The sequence below is a fragment of the Saxophila tyrrhenica genome (genome assembly GCF_035928015.1).
Source record: "Saxophila tyrrhenica strain CCFEE 5935 chromosome Unknown scaffold_3, whole genome shotgun sequence".
NCBI classification, from domain to species: Eukaryota; Fungi; Ascomycota; class Dothideomycetes; order Mycosphaerellales; family Extremaceae; genus Saxophila; species Saxophila tyrrhenica.
The window spans coordinates 1,427,896-1,444,734 of record NW_027041735.1 but is presented as its reverse complement, the minus strand read 5'-3'; the positions used below and the strand labels follow the sequence as shown (position 1 = coordinate 1,444,734).

Below are 16,839 nucleotides of genomic sequence, written 5' to 3'. Positions count from 1 at the left end.
AGAGGACGTGGACGGTGGTTGGGGTGGTGCGGCTAGCTGATGATGCTTTTCGAGTGGAACCAGCCGGATGCTGCAGTGTTAGACAGCTGTGCCATGCAGCGACTCGTGGGAAGCGAGAGACGGTAGAGCCGCGCTGTCTCGTCCAGAAGGTGACGGGAGGTTGGTGTCGCACAGCTAGTTGACGTCGCATATCCTGTGCTGCGGGTTCTGTGCGTGTGCCAGGTGAGACGTCCTCTCTAGCAGGATGAGGGTGTGGTTCGTGCTGTACGGCGTACCACTAGCTCGTGTTGCATATGCGGTGGACGAGCTGCATTTGTCGTGTGTCGTGGAGCATGCTGTAGTCGTGTCGAGCTGCTTGAGAATGCCTGGCCGCTGGAGTAGCACGACTACCTCCTGTTGCATATCCGGTAATCGGCTGCGTTGCACTGCATCGCCTGGCGTCGGGAGAAGGGGCACTTTCATCGAGTTTACTTTCCCGCCTCCATCTCCATTCTCAGTTGCATCCCCTCCCAGCCTCTTCGAACCACATCCTCCATCACCGAGCCCTTCAGTTTTCGCCTCGCTTCGGCGATGGGGAGGAGGTAGCTCTTGTACAGCAGCTCCTCTTCATCTACACCGGTTCCGGCGTGCCATACTGGCTCATAGATCTTCTCCTCGCCATCGCTCGTAATACGGTCCTGGGCCAGTCGTTGCGACAAAGTCACATCCCTCGGAAAAGCCGGCGGAGCCCGGTACACACGCCCTTCCCCCTCCCCTCCACCACCCGTACTCCCCCCCTCATACACCCGCTCCACCTCCGGCGGCACAGTCTCCGCCGCATACCAGAACAGCAAATACTGCGACGTGCTCGTCAACGGCAGCAACTGCGTCCACACCGGCTCCGTCACGAACTCCTCGTGGCCTTCATCCGGATCCGGCTGGCGATGCTTCATCGGCAGAGGTAAGAGGCGGTTGCGGTAGCCGGACTCCTCGTAGCCCTCGCGTTCGGCGGCTTGGCCAGTGGGTTCGTTGGCGTTGCGGCGGCCTTTAGGGAGGAAGTAGTATTTGTCGCGGGAGTGGTAGCACTACGTATGGGTCAGGATAGTTCTCGGGAGCTGGTCTTTGATGCTTACGACTACTACTCGCTCGGTGGCGATGTGGAAGATGGCGACTCCGGCTCCTATGGTCAACTTCTCGCTTGGGTAGTTGGCGTAGATGGGTTGTGAGACTTGGGGAGGCATTGTGGCATGCTCTTCATGCTTGGGGACAGGACGACGCTTTTTAAAATGATGTAAAGCACTCATTCAGATGTCACATGTCGGTAGTATTGATGATCGAAGGTCAAGATGTTGGAGAAGAAGGTGTGACAGAGCTTGGCAGGTGTTTCACTGAGCGATTCAGCAGGACCACTCGTTTCACATCGTAGTCTGTGTGTCAGACGAAAGATGGATTTCAGAGAAGACAGAGAATTTGGCTTTGTACCAGCTAAGTCTTAAGATCCTGATCGTCTAATCAATCCCCATCAAGACTCTGGCACAGGCACATCCGTCCCATTCATCAACATACTAACGTGCGAGTAGAACCCAATGTAATGCAGAAGCGCAACAAGACCGTCCTTCCCAAACACAGCAGCCCCTCTATCCCACAACTGCTGAGGCATCGGGCCTGGCGTGGTGCTCAGTCTCAACGCAACATCAAACGCCACGCTGCAACCCTCATTCAAACCATCCGGCTTCTCCCCTTTCTTGATCAGTTCCAGCTGATTCTTCTCCAGATACCCCGGCGCAGACGCCAGTCGCTCGTGGCAATAGACCGCATAAGCGGCTTTATGGTACGCCGTGACGGTGACAATGGCCGTCTCCTTCGCGTCTGGCGGTAGCGGGATCTGGGCCATCGCACCGTTCAATTGCATCGCAGCCATTCCGATCTTCGGATGGTGCAGGAAGAAGGGCATGGGCCCGATTTGCCGTCCGTCGATTCTCCATGTGAAGAGGTCGCCGTATGCTTTCGTTGCGGAATCATCGAACAGGTCGTGGAGTTCTTGCTGCCCTGGGGTGAGCTCCTCGCGGGTCTTTGGTTCGAGGCGTGGCATCTTGGGCAAGGCCAAGCGCGCAAGTGGACACCTGGAAGCGTCGCATGGGTTGTTATATGGTAACCCTAAAGGCTTGAAAGCATCAGGACTCCGATCAGCTTTCAAGATGACCGAATGCAGCAACCCCTGCGATGCGGCTGAGAGCTTGCTGCAGATAGCTTCGAGCTTAACCCAGCTGTGCGAGAGTCCGAAAGCGAAGCAGGCAGGTATTCTTACGGCCGATGCTGGACACTTCATCGCTCTCTCTTCAGCTCCGAGACGTTGGCCGGCAATACATGCGCAAGGGTAGCGACATGCTGTCAGTAAGGAGATGGCCGAATGTGAGACATTCACAACCGCTTCTCATACAAGAAGTCCCGTATCAGCAGCGCAGTCTTCCCAGGATTTTCATACATCGGCCAGTGGCCAACACTCTCCATGATATGTGTCGTCAAATTCGGTAGTAAGCCTGCATCTCGTGGTGATTTGATCAATTCCGGTCGGCACACAACATCTTCATCGCAACCGATGAACAGCGTCGGCACCCTGACAACGACCCTGCCATCCGGCATATGTTTGTCGCTGAGAAGCTGAATGTTCATGGCGCGGGATGTATACCAGCAGAGTGGTCCAGCCAGACCTCCAGCCTGGAACTGCGACATCCAGCGTTGTTTGAGTTCCGGGTCTGCAGCATACGGTTTTGTGCTGATTCGCGGTACGTCCGGATCTGTCAAGTATTGCCTCATGGCTCCAGGAACGCAGTACAGATACTGCTTCTCCGCAAATGTCCCAGCGTGCGCGCAGTCCCATAGACGTTCCAAGTTGCCTTGCATGATCGGAGCGGCGTCTGGAGTTACGAAGAAATTCCAATACTCCAGTATGGGATAGCCGAATAGCTTTGTGGACGTCTCATTAATGGCCGGGATATCGAATTCCTTTTGCCTTTCAGGTGCCTGGTATCCGACATTCAGCAAGATCAGGCCCATCACCCTCTTCGGGGCGTAATTGTAGACGCGCCCAGCGAGACCTGATCCGTGGTCGTGCCCAATAGGGACCACATTACTGATACCCTCAGCGTCGCAAATGTCTAGGAGGTCCTGGACCATCTCACCATACGCATACGCCCAAGGCTCGGTGGGCTTTAAAGTCCCACCAAATCCAAGAAGGTCAGGGATAAGGAGACGATGGGGTACTGTTCGCAGGAAAGGAAGCAGCGGCTCCCAAAGATGCGCTGTCTCCGGGAACCCATGGCAGAAGAGCAGAGCAGGTTTGTCGATGTCGGCTCCTTTCCCGGACCCGGAAATGTAGTAGCGATAGGTGAAGCCTCGTGAGGTGGTCGATGTCTTCTCAGTAAGAGTGTTCATCGTACTAGAAGTCTTTGAATGAAATGATGTTCCCTGGAAAGACTTGTCGGCGGAAGATGCGAGTGCTACTAGATGTCCATATCATGGAGCCGAGCTTTTGCTGCGAAATGTCTGACTGTCTACCATGCAGAGCGATACTCACATGGACCGGCGATTTGACAACGGATGAAGGCCGAAGCCGGAATCGATTCGATAGAAACGACCTGGCATGTGACCATGGACGTAGTGGACAAGGCGTGCAGCTGCTCGCGATGTACGTGTAAGCAACGCCGAAATGTTACCTAACTTTCCGAGACCATGTCCATGTGCGAGTAGTTGCGTTCTCCGCTCACCACAAATCTCAAACAAGTCGTTACGGAGGTACTTTGGTCGAGAAAGGCGGCAGATTTTCTCGAGATGTTGCAGCCCCGCCTCGGAAGAAGAGCGCTTGTTGCAGGGGCTTGGAGAAGTGGAGAGATCTCCACGCGACAATAAATGTACAACGACACTGGTGCAACGGGATTGCGAGAGTCAAATTGCATTAACTGTTGAAGATCGTCGAAGATGGAGAGTGAGACCAAAGTCCAGTTCCCGTTGAAAGACGCCGAAGAGCTCGCCAACTCTGCGCTTCGTAAGCTTGGATACGACTCGCAACAAGCGGAGCGGATTAGCCACCATCTGATTGATAGTGAACTGCGAGGGTTTGGTATCGCAGGGTTAGCCAGAATCCTCAGCATAGCGGACCGCCTCGCTGGCAAAAAACCGGCCACAGCGACGAAGATCACACGAGAGGCGCCTGCAACAGCTCAGCTTGATGGGCAAGACACTCTCGTAAGCTGGCTGATCCCTTCCTCGACGCTTACAGCTGCTAATGTTTCTGCAAGGGTTATCTGGTGGGCTATGAAGCTACTGAGTTGGCGATCAAGAAGTGCAAAGAAGTCGGCGTTTCCGTTGTAGGAGCCAATGGCACGTACTATACCGGCATGCTGTCGTACTATGCAGAAATGGCTGCACGAGAAAACCTGGTCACAGTTATAGCATCGCACTGTACCGCGTGGGTAGCTCCGGAAGGCACTTACAAGCCGCTCGTTGGTGAGTACCTCAACTCTTGAAGTCTGAGGATCAAGACTCAACATCTGGACAAGGTACCAACCCGTTCGCAATTGGCATTCCCACGTCATCGGCACATCCCCCTATCATATACGACATTGGCACCTCAAAGATCATCCATGCTCAATGTATGCTGGCTCGGCGGCTTGGGACCGAGATCCCTCCAGACACCGCCTACAACGCCGAAGGCGAAATGACGACAGATCCTCATCAAGCACTGTCAGGGGCCTTGAAGGTATGGGGTGGTGCAAAGGGCTCGGGCCTTGCTCTGTCCGTTCAGCTGCTGGGAATTGTCGCGGGGGCACCAGCGTTACCACCTAACCTCGAGAACTTCGGCTTTTTCATCATGATGGTCAATCCGGCGATGTTCCAGCCTTTGGAGGAGTTCACGTCGGAGGTGGACAAGATCATTGATGCATGGCACGCGGCGCCTTCAACGAGCGGCAGCCCTATGCGCGTTCCTTTCGAGCGGTCGAACAAGATGAGGGAAGAACAGCGAGCGACCGGATACGTTAATGTAGAGTCTGGTGTTATCGAGAAGCTGAGAGCTCTAGTCGGATCGTAATGAAATGGTATCCGTCAGGAGGTTCTGCTAGTGACCACAGCTTGTGGTTGTCTGCCATGCCGTCGAATTCCCGTCGTTGTCCGAGCGTTTGACAAGGGAGCCAGGTGGGGAGGCCATGTGCACAACAGATCAATGGAATTAGCCCACTACCTAGGTAGAAGGCATATGATACACCTCAATGCAGCTCACGGTTTGTGGGCTGGGGGTACCGGACGATACGGGAGAATAAGGTAGGAGGAGCATTCTTCGAGAAGCCACAACTTTGCGGTAAGCGGACACCATTCCTCTTTTGGCATCTGTCACGGGACCAGCCACGTCTCATTCGTCCCTCGACACTTCACCCTATCCTCTTCGAGCAATCACACACCCTCTGCATGTACATTCTGCCCATTCCACGGCGTTCGTTTCAGTCCCAATGCTCTGGCTCTTGGTATCAACAGCATTTCGATTGCTATTCGGGACGAGTCTCGACCAGCTGTGGACCAGTTGCCTTTTATGCCATGCATCCCCTTCGTTTCTCTCCTCGAGATGGCTTACAGAAAGCAACGCAACTTGTCACTCGCTTCAGTCCGTCGCTATGGGCCTTTTTGGTGCTTTGAATGCCATGGGCAGTCTGAGCGCAACACGGTCTATTCCTGCCACTGCTGCGACAGCACATCTGCCAGCCTACCCACTCGCCGTTAAGAGTCCATACTTGTCAACATGGGTGCCCGGGCGTCAGGTGCTTTCCAATGCTGCTACGTCCCAGCCCATGTTCTGGAACGGAATTCCACTGACGTGGCCGGTTCTGGCTCGAGTCGACGGAGAGACGTACTCGCTTTTCGGTCTTCCAAGCGGAGCAGCCAACATCACTGAAGCAACCACTAATTCAGTATCTTACACATCATCACATACCTATGTTCGACTTACGGCGGGATCTGCGAACGTGGTCCTGGACTTTTTCTCGCCAGTCCTGCCAGGCGCGGACGAATATGCTAAGCAATCGTTGCCCTACTCATACCTGACTGTCTCTGCATCGAGCACCAACCAGAGTCCACCAGATGTCCAAGTCATGAGCGGTATCGACTACAGCTGGACTTCACAGAAGGGCGCTTCAGGGCTGAACTACACGACCACAGATTCCGCTGGGTTCTTCCAGTTCTACAACCCGAACCAGATCCGATTCACGGAGCAGCGGGATATGGCGACATATGGATCGGTGCTTTTCGCAGCAAGCGAAGCTGGAAATATGACACATGGCTGCGGTGCGGCTGCAGATCTGCTTGCTGCCTTCTCCGCAACAGGTGCCTTGGAGAGGAGAGCCCGCAGGCAGTGCAACGCGACAGATCTGGCCAGCTTGACTAAGAACCTTGGTACCATCGGCCACACTGCATCATCAGCGACCTTTGTCGTTGGCTTTGATCGAGTATATGCAATCAACTATCTCAACGAACCACAAACAGGCTTCTATCGGACGAAGTGGCCGACGATCCCAGAGGCGATCGACTATGTGCTCTCAAGCTACCAATCATTCTTGTCAGGATCTCTGTCGTTCGATGCGGCTGTGAAGACCAAGGCGGAGAGGGTCTCTCGCTCGTTTGGGTGCAAGTATGCGGACATTGTCGAAGCCTCTGTCAGGCAAACTTTCGGTGGCATGGAATTGACTGTTCCCCTCCATGACATGTCAGCCTCCGAGCCGGTGGCGTTCCTCAAGGAGATCTCCAGCGATGGCAATGTGAACACGGTCGACTTCATTTTCCAGTCATGGCCGATTTTCATCAGTCTGAACCCGGACTACATCCGAATGCTCTTTGAGCCAATCCTGTCATATCTGGATGCCGGACGCTTTCCGCACTTGTATACGATACACGACATAGGAACACATTATCCCAACGCGACTGGACATGATGACGGGAGAGAGGAGCATATGCCGATGTTCGAAACTTCTTCTCTGTTCATCCTGCTTTATGCGTACCAAAAGCTGAGCGGCGATACAAACTATGCTGCCAGCTATTCGAGTCTTCTGAAGGGCTACGCGGATTGGATGGTCCAACCTCGATCGCTTTACCCCGGACGCCAGCTCATCAGTGTGGACGTCATCAGGCCTTCAGCGAACCAGACTGGCCTCGCCGTGCAAGCAGCTATCGGACTCAAAGCGGCTGCTAAGCTGTTGCACAACAGTACCTACTCCAAAGTTGCCGCTGATAATGTCAACGCTCTCTATCACGGAGGACTTGGTCTGGACGGCTCTTCTCCTGCTGACAGCGAACATTTCACCTACAACTATGAGAGGAACAAGACATGGAATGTGCTTTTTCCATCCTATTCCGATGTAGTGCTCGATTTAAGGACGTTCCCACAAGAAGCTTGGGACATGCAGTCAGACTGGTATTTGAAGAAGATGAAGAGCTCAGGACTTGCATTCGCAGGCCCGAGCGACGACAAACACTACACCCGCAACGGAATTCACTGGGCCCTTTGTGACTGGAGTAAGTCATGACTAATTCTATACTACGTTGGTCGCTGGGCTAATGCGGAGTAGATATCGTCGCGGCGTCCGTGTCGTCCGAAGCCGTGCAAGAAGCCGTCATCAACACCACGCATGCCTTCTTGACCAACGGTCAGAACTCCATCCCATTCGGTACGAAGTATATTGTCGATGGGCCTCGGGAAGGCCTTTGGGTTGGAAACCAGAACCGAGCAAGTGTTGGAAGTCATTTCGCCTTGATGGCGCTGAAAGAGGGAACGTGGTATGGCAAATGAAGAGCATCCCGACCAAACGAGTTCGGGCCGTTGCAGTGTCACATGTATGCTATACGATGCCATACAATCTATCTGCGGCATATTTGATCCACCATTCTTGCTCGTCAACTGACCTCACAGCATAAACCGCCACCTAGGGTCACCGTCGCCTTTCAGTCCGCCGGCACCGTCTACAATGCCTGAGCCCGGATGTTGCTTCTCTCTCTTCCGGTTCTCTCTGTTCAGATACCACCATATAACGCACGTCAAGCATGCGCTGACAATCGTGTACGCCAAAGCAACCGAGTGCCCGACGATGAACCGCGGACTGTCCTCGGCACGGCATATCTGGGTTCTTCAGGAGGCCATGTCAGCTTCGCCCAACCCTGAACAAGTCACGGAAGGCTGTCATACCCAATAACTGCACCACAGTTCCCAATAGATATCTGCAGAGCATTTACCACGGCTCGCTTGGTCTGTCCGCCAACATTGACAGCCGGCCAGCTTAGCACAAGTCCAGTGGTTGGATAGATACCAGCGGCTGCGAAGAATGTCCCCAAGTAGGACACTCCCGGCCGCGCTGTAGGGTTTGTGGTGCCAGCAAGATGCAGTAGCCGATGGAAGCTGTCAAGGCAGAAGCAATGAGGAATGGAGCTCGTCGACCAACACGCTCGCTCACCCAGGCCACGACTGTGGTGAGGATGGTCGCAAGGGCGTATGGAGGGATTGTCAGAAGTTGGGCAGATACTAAAGATTCGAAGGGCAGAAGAGTCAGCAAAGACTCAAATTAGGGGCCACATCATGCATCGAATGACGGATACACGTTCACCTGTCCGCACTTACCTGCACTGTATCCAAGATCCGCAATAATCGTCGGCAAGAACAAACTCAGCGTGTACAGCGGCAACGACATGAAATCGAAGCCGAAACAATAGAGCCAGCACTTTGGATCCGCCAGAGCGGCTCGAACATTGCCCCAGGTGAAGCCTTCGTTCTCCGAGGCATCGCCGTCTGCGGCAAGACGCTTGTGGATGAAGACTCGTTCTTTAGGTTTCAGGAAGGCGGCAGAGTCGGGATAGTTGACGATGAAGCCATATGCGAGGACGCCGACGACGACGGTCAGGATGCCTTCTAGGATAAACTGCGGCATTGTGGTCAGCAGTGGTTCACACAAGAAGATTGGCTATTGGGATTCTCACCATCCATCACCATCCACCAAGCCCACCGACGCCGTCCATATGAGCTATTCCGTATGCGAGGATACCACCGAAAGCACCAGCGAGAGCTGCGGCGGAGAAGAACAAGGCGATTCGGAATTGGCGCTCTTTGCGCTGGTACCTGAAGGGATTGCACGGTCAGAGTTGCCTTCAACATGGACCAGCGCACGGCAGGTCTCGGGGACAAAGCCACAGTCCGCCAGCAAGTTGTGGACTTTCAAAGAGCATTGTACGCACCAGAGGCTGAGGTAAAAAACAACCCCAGGAAACAGACCGGACTCAACAGAACCGAGGAAGAAGCGAGCGGCGTAGAACCCTGCTTGGTGCTGAACGATGCCAAGCAGCGTTGCAACAACGCCCCATATGACTGTCAGAGTGGGTAGCCAGAACCGTGGAGTTGTGCGCTTGAGGATACTGTATCTTGATCAGCATAGTAACAGATGAACTCTGTCGCCTTCTTACATGTTGCACGGAATCTCGAACAGCACGTAGCCCAGGAAGAATAGCGTTAGCCCGGTCAGGTACCCATCGTCTGTCATATTGGTTGCCTCCGCGAGACCTTCGACTTTTGCGTTGGCAACGTTGCTGCGATCTAAAAAGGACAACAGGTACAACACGGTCACTGCTGGTAGGAGCCGGAAATCCAGCTTGCGTATGAGGGCTCTTTCGTTGATGTCGCCGCTTCGCTCCACGTCGCCTGATGTGTCGGAGGTATCGCTCGAGGGCGACTCGTCTGCTCGTTTCTCGTCCATTGGATCGGAAGGGCTGTTCGATATGGCGAAGATAGGATGAGATTGCGTTGTCGAACTCTCAAACAACCGGCAAGAAACAGACGACAGCGATCGGGAAGAAAAAGCATCAAGAAAGAAATGCCCAAAAACATGAGCATCATGACCTACAGCCACGTTCTGCAATGCCGGCAGACAAGACATGGGTTGCGGATGGCAGACCGTCTGACAAGACCACTCGACTTACCGAGAGAGGCTTAGGAATTCTTCGCAAATGCCATTCAGTGGGTGTGTCATGGCGTGATCGCGCCTCACAATGTCCACCGACGACCCACGAATGCATTCGACTAACACGTGATTGAAGTTAGCAGTTGAATACACAATTCCTGCATCGGATGGCGTGCTCGCGTACCTGTCGATCGCATACCCGGTATGCTGCATGTTATTGCAACCATTTCTCCGACTTCGCCGAAGTGTACAGCTTTACGTCAGGTGGGTTAGAGTGTGAGAATAAAAGAGTCATGGAGGAGCCGTCTTTGGTTGATGTTTCGATGCACCAGAAGTTGGAGTGTTGTTGAAGCCGAAGCTCAGATAAAGTCAAAGCTCCTTCCTCATCGAGACGAATCACCAAGATGGCTCCAGGCGTTCTGCTCGACGATACTGGAGATGCTCCGCATACGCTCTCCGCCAAATGACTGAACAACTCGGCACCAAAAGACATCTTCCCAGACGGCATCAAGACATCAGGCCAGCACCCACCGTTGTATGATCAACTCAAAAGCTATGAGCAATTCCCGGAAGAAATCACGGGACCAACAGTATGGAAGCCGGAAGACCACCAGGAATGCCCAGATCGATGGGTACACTGGTTCACGGAGGAAGAAAAGGCAGAGCTGGGCGCCGCAGCGGATGCGTTCATGAGGTCCGGCACGCCAATGACCGGAATGACCAAGGACAACTTCCCTCTCCCGAAGCTGGCGAAGATGATGAGCGAGATTCGCGAAGACGTTCTCAATGGCAAAGGGTTCATCTTGATGAAGGGCTTTCCGACCGAGGAATGGGGCGTCGACAAATCGGCTGTGGCTTATGTTGGTTTGGGGACCTACCTCGGATACTTCGTATCTCAGAACGGCAAGGGCCATATCCTGGGCCATGTGCAAGATCTGTAAGTCAGTCCCTGGCCGGAGGCCCATACCGAGATGTTACCTGTGGCATTTGCTGAAAGAGTCTTCTTGCGTGCAAAAGTGGCGACGATCCGACTCAGATTCATCGTGTCCGGATATACAGGACGAATGCACGCCGATTCTTTCACGCAGATACTTCTGATGTCGTTGGCTTGTTGTGCATCCATCGGGCGCTTGAGGGTGGCGAGTCAGACATCGCTTCAGTCCACCATGTGTATAACACACTTCAGCGGGAACGACCTGATGTTGTCAAGACTTTGACAACGCCGAACTGGTACTTCGATCGGAAGGGTGAAGTCAGTAAGGGCGAGGAGGAGTGAGCATTCGCTACCGCCTAGCCAGGCTCGAGAATTTGCTGATCACCCGGCAGGTGGATTCGGACACAGATCCTGTACATCGAGCCTTCAGGCCAAGGCCGGGTATACTGCAAGTAAGTTGCGCGTGCCGCCTCCTCCCAGTAGCATCTGAGCTGACAAACATCAGGTGGGATCCGTACTTCGTTCGAAGTAAATTTTCGCCATTTTCTCCTAGTAGCATCTGAGCTGACGATCCTCAGGCTTGATACGCTTCTCGGAAGCTGGCAATATCCCGCCGCTTTCGCCGGAGCAGCTCGACGCTCTGCAAGTCCTGGAAGATACCTGCATGCGTCACCGCCTGCACATGGTCCTAGACGTTGGCGACATCCAATGGCTTTCGAACGAGCACGTTCTGCACTCCAGGACGGCGTACAAAGACCATGCTCCGCCGACGCCGCGAAGGCACCTCATGCGGCTGTGGCTGTCGACTCCCGAGTCCGGGGGCGGGTGGCATTTGCCGTTCCCTGATAGCGATGAGGAGAAGAGAGGGGGCGTCCAAGTTGATGATACGCCGCCGAAGTATCCTTTGACTGGGGAGTGATGAAATGCCGTACGACTCAGGAGACGGCAACTCGATAGCAGTTCGCTGTATAGGTGGACATCAGCTGAAGATATCATGGTCATCGCAGCCATGAGGCTCCATGAAAGGTTCTGCTCGCAAATGAATGCATGGTCATTGTTAGTTTCTTCATGTTGTGATGTGTGTACCTAATTGAGGTATGTGCGACTGCAGAGAGGGAGGAGTGGTTTGTTGACGACACGTGACTGCGGGATCAGCCGCGGGCCAGCGCTAGCGCATCTAGACACTTTTGCCCTACGCGCTCTTTGACAGCTTCTCCTCACCACAACCTCCTTCACCTCCGACATCACCCACCATCTCCAGCATGTCGTGGCGAAACCCCGCCGGTCAGACTGGTGCTAACACCATCCCTCTGGGCACGCGCCGCCGCTTCGGCGGTGATGACGGGCCCGAGGAGTCTACCCCTCCTGTTGCAGACGGGAAGCGTGGCCGCAGCCCTGAGCGCAGAGAGCCTGAGTTCAACCCCGACGGCACGAAGAAGCGTCGCAAGCGCAACAGATGGGGCGACACGACAGAGAACAAGGCCGCTGGTCTGATGAATTTGCCTACCGCAATCACAGCGCCCATGACTGCCGAACAGCTAGATGCCTACGTTACCCATCTGCGTGTCGAGGAGATCAGCCAGAAGCTCAGGATCAACGACGTGGTCCCGGCGGATGGTGACAGGTATGAACATGCATGTTCGACTGCTCGAATCACCCACGAAGACTAACACTTTCGCACAGATCTCCTTCGCCCCCACCGCAGTACGACAACTTCGGTCGCCGTGTAAACACCCGCGAGTACCGCTACAAGAAGAGGCTCGAAGAGGAGCGCCACAAGCTCATCGAAAAAGCGATGAAGATCATCCCGAGCTATCACCCACCGTCCGACTACAGACGTCCCACGAAGACGCAGGAGAAGGTCTACGTACCTGTCAATGACTACCCAGAAATCAATTTCAGTATGATAACTAACCCACTAACCCCTTCCTTCCCTTTCTTCATTCATCAAGCATTCTATGCTTTGCACCAGGCGTTCATGGCGATCAAAAGTCATACTAACCCTGCCCTGCTAACCACGCATAATCTTCAACATATCATCAAGAACAAACACTAACACCTAGCTCTCTTCTACTAACAGTCGGCCTTCTCATCGGACCACGCGGCAACACTTTGAAGAACATGGAAAGCAAGTCACAGGCCAAGATCGCAATTCGCGGCAAAGGATCCGTTAAAGAGGGAAAGGGCAAATCGGATGCTGCCCACGCCAGCAACCAAGATGAAGATCTACACTGCCTCATCATGGCCGACACCGAGGAAAAGGTCAACAAGGCCAAAGAACTCATCCACCAAGTCATCGAAACGGTATGTGTATTGCATCATTGGTGTCCGCTGAACCATGCTAATAGTCTTCAGGCTGCCTCCACACCGGAAACACAGAACGAACTCAAGCGCAACCAGCTCCGTGAGCTAGCCGCCCTCAACGGCACCCTTCGCGACGACGAGAACCAAGCCTGCCAGAATTGCGGCGAGATCGGCCACCGCAAGTACGATTGTCCTCAAGCGCGCAACTACACTGCAAACATCATCTGTCGCGTCTGTGGGAATGCCGGGCACATGGCTCGCGACTGCCCAGATCGCGTGCGTGGCGGCAACTTCCGCGACCTCCCACCACGACCGCGTGTCGAGGGTTCGGCAGACGACGAGTACGCCAAGTTGATGAACGAGCTGGGAGGCGCAGATGGACAGGCTCCGCCGAGGCAGATCGGCTGGGACAACGGGCAGAGCAATGCAAACGGCGATGGGCAAGCCAACGTCAGGCCATGGCAGCGTGGCCCGTCCGGTGCACCTGCGCCGTGGAACCAGCCTCGTCAACAGCAGGGAGGTGCAGCACCCTGGGCCAACCAGAACCGTGGAGGGTACGACGGAGGCTACAATAACGCGCCGCCTCCTCCACCTCCTGGTTCCAGCCTACCGCCGTGGCAGCAGAACCGAGGTCAAGGTGGTGGAGCTCCGTGGCAGAATGGTGGTGGCATGGGCGGTGGCTATGGAGGTGGTGCCCCTGGTGCCCCATGGCAGCAACAGCAGCAGTACGAAGCTCCGCCACCACCTCCTCCGTCCGACGTCCCACCACCACCGCCCCCGCCTCCAGCGTAGGCTTGCTCAACAAATGCACTGCGATATTGGCGGCGCACGAGACAGGGGAAGTTGTTACTGTGGGCGGCGTGAGGATGGATATAGGGAGAGGCAGGTGTTGCGTACTCAAAACTTGCATGCGGGGTGGCGGAAAGGCGAGCATGACCAGCCGCTCGTGCCTCCTAGCAGCGGCCGTAGCTCAGCTTCTCAAGTACTGTTATTCAAAATTGATTATCGCGTGGTAGAGGATTTTGCGTAGATACGTGATACTCTACCCTGTTTAGGCTGTGATCCTGTGATCCTTCGAGCTGATCTCCTTCCTCATTCAGCGAGCTTCAGTCGAGCTGAGCAAACTTGCTGGCCAGCAGGCATCAGCAGTATCTCGTAGACCTCATCCACTCTCGCCAGAAACAAATCACCTATCCAGCTGAGGAACTATACAGCTTTGTAGAATCGGAGTCAGAGATTTGACTCAGCATGGAGAAACAAGCGGCGGTCTTGCCGACCGATGACCCTCGCGAACCACGACCGCGCAAGGCGCCCCTGAGATGGAGGTGGCCATTTATCTTTGCCACACTGCTGCTCGCAGTCTGGTCGATCAAACCGAGCCATGGCACCTGGTTTCCTCTCCGTGGTGGTAAGCCATCTTCGACCGGTAAAGATAAACCGTTCGACTGGGCCGACCTGCCAGTGCGAACGTATCTCGACTATCATGACTGCGACAAGTATTGGGGCGAGGACTTCCAGTGCGCACGATTGGAGCTTCCGATGGACTACTGGAATGGCACCACGGACGCCACGGTCAGTATCGCGATTGTGAAGAAGCCGGCTGCTGTGCCGGTTACGCATCCGCGGTATGGTGGTCCTATTCTGTTCAACCCTGGAGGCCCGGGCGGACCAGGCACCGGTCTGGTGCTTGCCGCAGCTGATAGCTTCCGAGACATCATCGAGGACGATAATGCCAAATTCTTCGACTACATCGGTTTCGACCCCCGAGGAGTCGGCGAAAGTCAGCCGTTGATCCAATGCCTTCAAAGCTCCTTTCTCGAGCACATGTGGTCCGTTCGGGTGATGGAGGAGGGTGTTTTCAGTGCATCAGATGCTGCCTTTGGAAGGCTATACTCCATCGCTAAGGCCAGAATGAATTCCTGCTCTTTGCCAAGGGAAGATGGTAAAGCTGATATTAAGCAATATGCGACTACAGCATCCGTAGCAAGGGACATGGTTGAGATCATTGAGCGCCATGGCGAGTGGCGGGAGAAAGAAGCTGAAAGGTTGCTGAATGAGGAGCGTTCGTTCGGTGATCGGCTGTTTAGAAGTGTAGAGGTGCCAGAGGATCTGAAGCATCATGAAGGGCAGGAGAAGATTAACTACTGGGCGAGTCCTGTCAAGCTCTGTAGGCGGGACTGAACGCTGACGAATGCAGGGCTTCTCATACGGTACCTATCTTGGGAATACCTTCGCAGCAATGTTTCCGGATCGCATCAATCGTCTCATCGTTGATGGCGTTGTGGATGCCTACGACTACAAGGAAACTATCTGGATGGACAATCTGAAGGACACGGAGAAAGCACTGGACCTCTTCTACTACCACTGTGCTCGAGTTGGGTACCCGACCTGTGCTCTGGCCAATGCTATGGGCACCACAACAGCAGATGGGGTTAAGGAGAGGACCTTCAACATACTTGAGAGCCTATACCACAACCCGCTCCCGGTGATTGATCGGTACAATCCTGATGTGATCACTTACAGCGCCATGAAGCAGTTTATTTTCGGAACACTATACGGCCCAATCTACGGCTTTCCGTACCTCGCCAAAATCCTTGCCAAAATCGAAAGTGGCAATTTCACTGAGGACGCGATCGCACCAGGACTCTACGATACATTCTCCAACACTGAACGAGCTGCAGACTCACCGTTCATTGGCGGAATGGCCGTGTTGCATATGGATGCCACGGTCGGTATTGCGTGTACCGACGGGTGAGTATTCCTGGGTAAAAGGGTTCTCCAAGGCACGATCACACTGCAAGTGGCGTTCTGAGACCTTTTGAACCCTTCCTCACCATCGAGACACTTGCTGACCCTTTTACCCTTCGCTGCTTCAGGGACCCTCAAGGCTGGCTCACTCGAGACGAGTTCCGCGAGCACGTCGCCAATCTAACAAAACTCTCTCCTGCAGGCGGTGACACGTGGGCCATGCTGAGACTGAATTGCATGCACTACGAAGTCCGGCCATTCTACCGCTTCGAAGGACCGTGGGTGGCTAATACCAGTCACCCATTACTCGAAATTGGCAATACTGCCGACCCGGTCACACCAGGGGCTTATGCGAAGAAGATGGCAAAGGGCTTCACAGGTGCAGTCGCGCTCATCCAGGACTCTCCGGGCCATTGCTCGCTGGCTGCTCCGAGCAAGTGCACGCAGGGCTATGTTAGACAGTATTTCCAGACTGGAGAGCTGCCTCCAGAGGACACGGTCTGCGAAGTAGATGCTATACCGTTCGGGCCTACGCCCGGCGATGAGAGTGCTTTGGATCTTGAGGTGGAAGAGCTGATGGTGTCTTCGTCCAAGATCGCCAGAGCCTTGTATGCATCAGGTGGGGGTGGGTTCATGAACAGCATGTTGAGCAGGAATGGAGGCATGCATGAGGCTTCGTGGAAGTAATCGTCTTGCTCGGAAGGAAACGGTACTTGGATACTTGAGTCGTCGATACAGGCCGTGTTAGGAAAGATGCATAGGCGGAAAGTCGATGCCTGTGCAGGCAACCGTTCAGCTTCTCAGCTCGCCTTAAGCTGCACGCAGTAGCGCGTGAAACCTGCTTCAAGCGCCGTCAATCAGCGCTCGTAAGGCTGCTCGATGTACCTCCTA

General features: G+C 54.4%; 10 protein-coding genes across 10 annotated transcripts; 5 read left to right on the top strand and 5 right to left on the bottom strand.

Annotated features, from left to right (window-relative positions):
• Nucleotides 1–467: 467 nt before the first annotated feature.
• LTR77_002518 (uncharacterized protein) lies at nt 468–1,220 on the bottom strand (the record flags this gene model as incomplete). The annotated part of the gene is made up of 2 exons (XM_064799777.1): nt 468–1,064; nt 1,113–1,220. The coding sequence occupies 2 exons, from the start codon at nt 1,218–1,220 to the stop codon at nt 468–470; spliced, it is 705 nt and encodes a 234-aa protein (XP_064662532.1).
• A 281-nt stretch (nt 1,221–1,501) lies between these two features.
• On the bottom strand, nt 1,502–2,071 carry LTR77_002517 (uncharacterized protein; the record flags this gene model as incomplete). The annotated part of the gene is made up of 1 exon (XM_064799776.1): nt 1,502–2,071. The coding sequence occupies one exon, from the start codon at nt 2,069–2,071 to the stop codon at nt 1,502–1,504; it is 570 nt and encodes a 189-aa protein (XP_064662531.1).
• A 329-nt stretch (nt 2,072–2,400) lies between these two features.
• LTR77_002516 (uncharacterized protein) lies at nt 2,401–3,414 on the bottom strand (the record flags this gene model as incomplete). Its single annotated transcript, XM_064799775.1, has 1 exon — nt 2,401–3,414. The coding sequence occupies one exon, from the start codon at nt 3,412–3,414 to the stop codon at nt 2,401–2,403; it is 1,014 nt and encodes a 337-aa protein (XP_064662530.1).
• Nucleotides 3,415–3,957: 543 nt separating this feature from the next.
• On the top strand, nt 3,958–5,068 carry LTR77_002515 (uncharacterized protein; the record flags this gene model as incomplete). Its single annotated transcript, XM_064799774.1, has 3 exons — nt 3,958–4,224; nt 4,278–4,485; nt 4,539–5,068. 3 exons carry the CDS (start codon nt 3,958–3,960, stop codon nt 5,066–5,068), a joined length of 1,005 nt encoding a protein of 334 aa, XP_064662529.1.
• A 577-nt stretch (nt 5,069–5,645) lies between these two features.
• On the top strand, nt 5,646–7,810 carry LTR77_002514 (uncharacterized protein; the record flags this gene model as incomplete). The annotated part of the gene is made up of 2 exons (XM_064799773.1): nt 5,646–7,536; nt 7,590–7,810. The coding sequence occupies 2 exons, from the start codon at nt 5,646–5,648 to the stop codon at nt 7,808–7,810; spliced, it is 2,112 nt and encodes a 703-aa protein (XP_064662528.1).
• Nucleotides 7,811–8,294: 484 nt separating this feature from the next.
• LTR77_002513 (uncharacterized protein) lies at nt 8,295–8,939 on the bottom strand (the record flags this gene model as incomplete). The annotated part of the gene is made up of 2 exons (XM_064799772.1): nt 8,295–8,536; nt 8,633–8,939. 2 exons carry the CDS (start codon nt 8,937–8,939, stop codon nt 8,295–8,297), a joined length of 549 nt encoding a protein of 182 aa, XP_064662527.1.
• A 93-nt stretch (nt 8,940–9,032) lies between these two features.
• Nucleotides 9,033–9,758, bottom strand: LTR77_002512 (uncharacterized protein; the record flags this gene model as incomplete). The annotated part of the gene is made up of 2 exons (XM_064799771.1): nt 9,033–9,420; nt 9,469–9,758. The coding sequence occupies 2 exons, from the start codon at nt 9,756–9,758 to the stop codon at nt 9,033–9,035; spliced, it is 678 nt and encodes a 225-aa protein (XP_064662526.1).
• Nucleotides 9,759–10,651: 893 nt separating this feature from the next.
• LTR77_002511 (uncharacterized protein) lies at nt 10,652–11,238 on the top strand (the record flags this gene model as incomplete). The annotated part of the gene is made up of 2 exons (XM_064799770.1): nt 10,652–10,899; nt 10,980–11,238. The coding sequence occupies 2 exons, from the start codon at nt 10,652–10,654 to the stop codon at nt 11,236–11,238; spliced, it is 507 nt and encodes a 168-aa protein (XP_064662525.1).
• Nucleotides 11,239–12,158: 920 nt separating this feature from the next.
• Nucleotides 12,159–13,992, top strand: BBP1 (Branchpoint-bridging protein; the record flags this gene model as incomplete). The annotated part of the gene is made up of 4 exons (XM_064799769.1): nt 12,159–12,520; nt 12,580–12,797; nt 12,977–13,200; nt 13,252–13,992. 4 exons carry the CDS (start codon nt 12,159–12,161, stop codon nt 13,990–13,992), a joined length of 1,545 nt encoding a protein of 514 aa, XP_064662524.1.
• A 456-nt stretch (nt 13,993–14,448) lies between these two features.
• Nucleotides 14,449–16,635, top strand: LTR77_002509 (uncharacterized protein; the record flags this gene model as incomplete). Its single annotated transcript, XM_064799768.1, has 3 exons — nt 14,449–15,348; nt 15,398–15,951; nt 16,077–16,635. 3 exons carry the CDS (start codon nt 14,449–14,451, stop codon nt 16,633–16,635), a joined length of 2,013 nt encoding a protein of 670 aa, XP_064662523.1.
• Nucleotides 16,636–16,839: the final 204 nt, after the last annotated feature.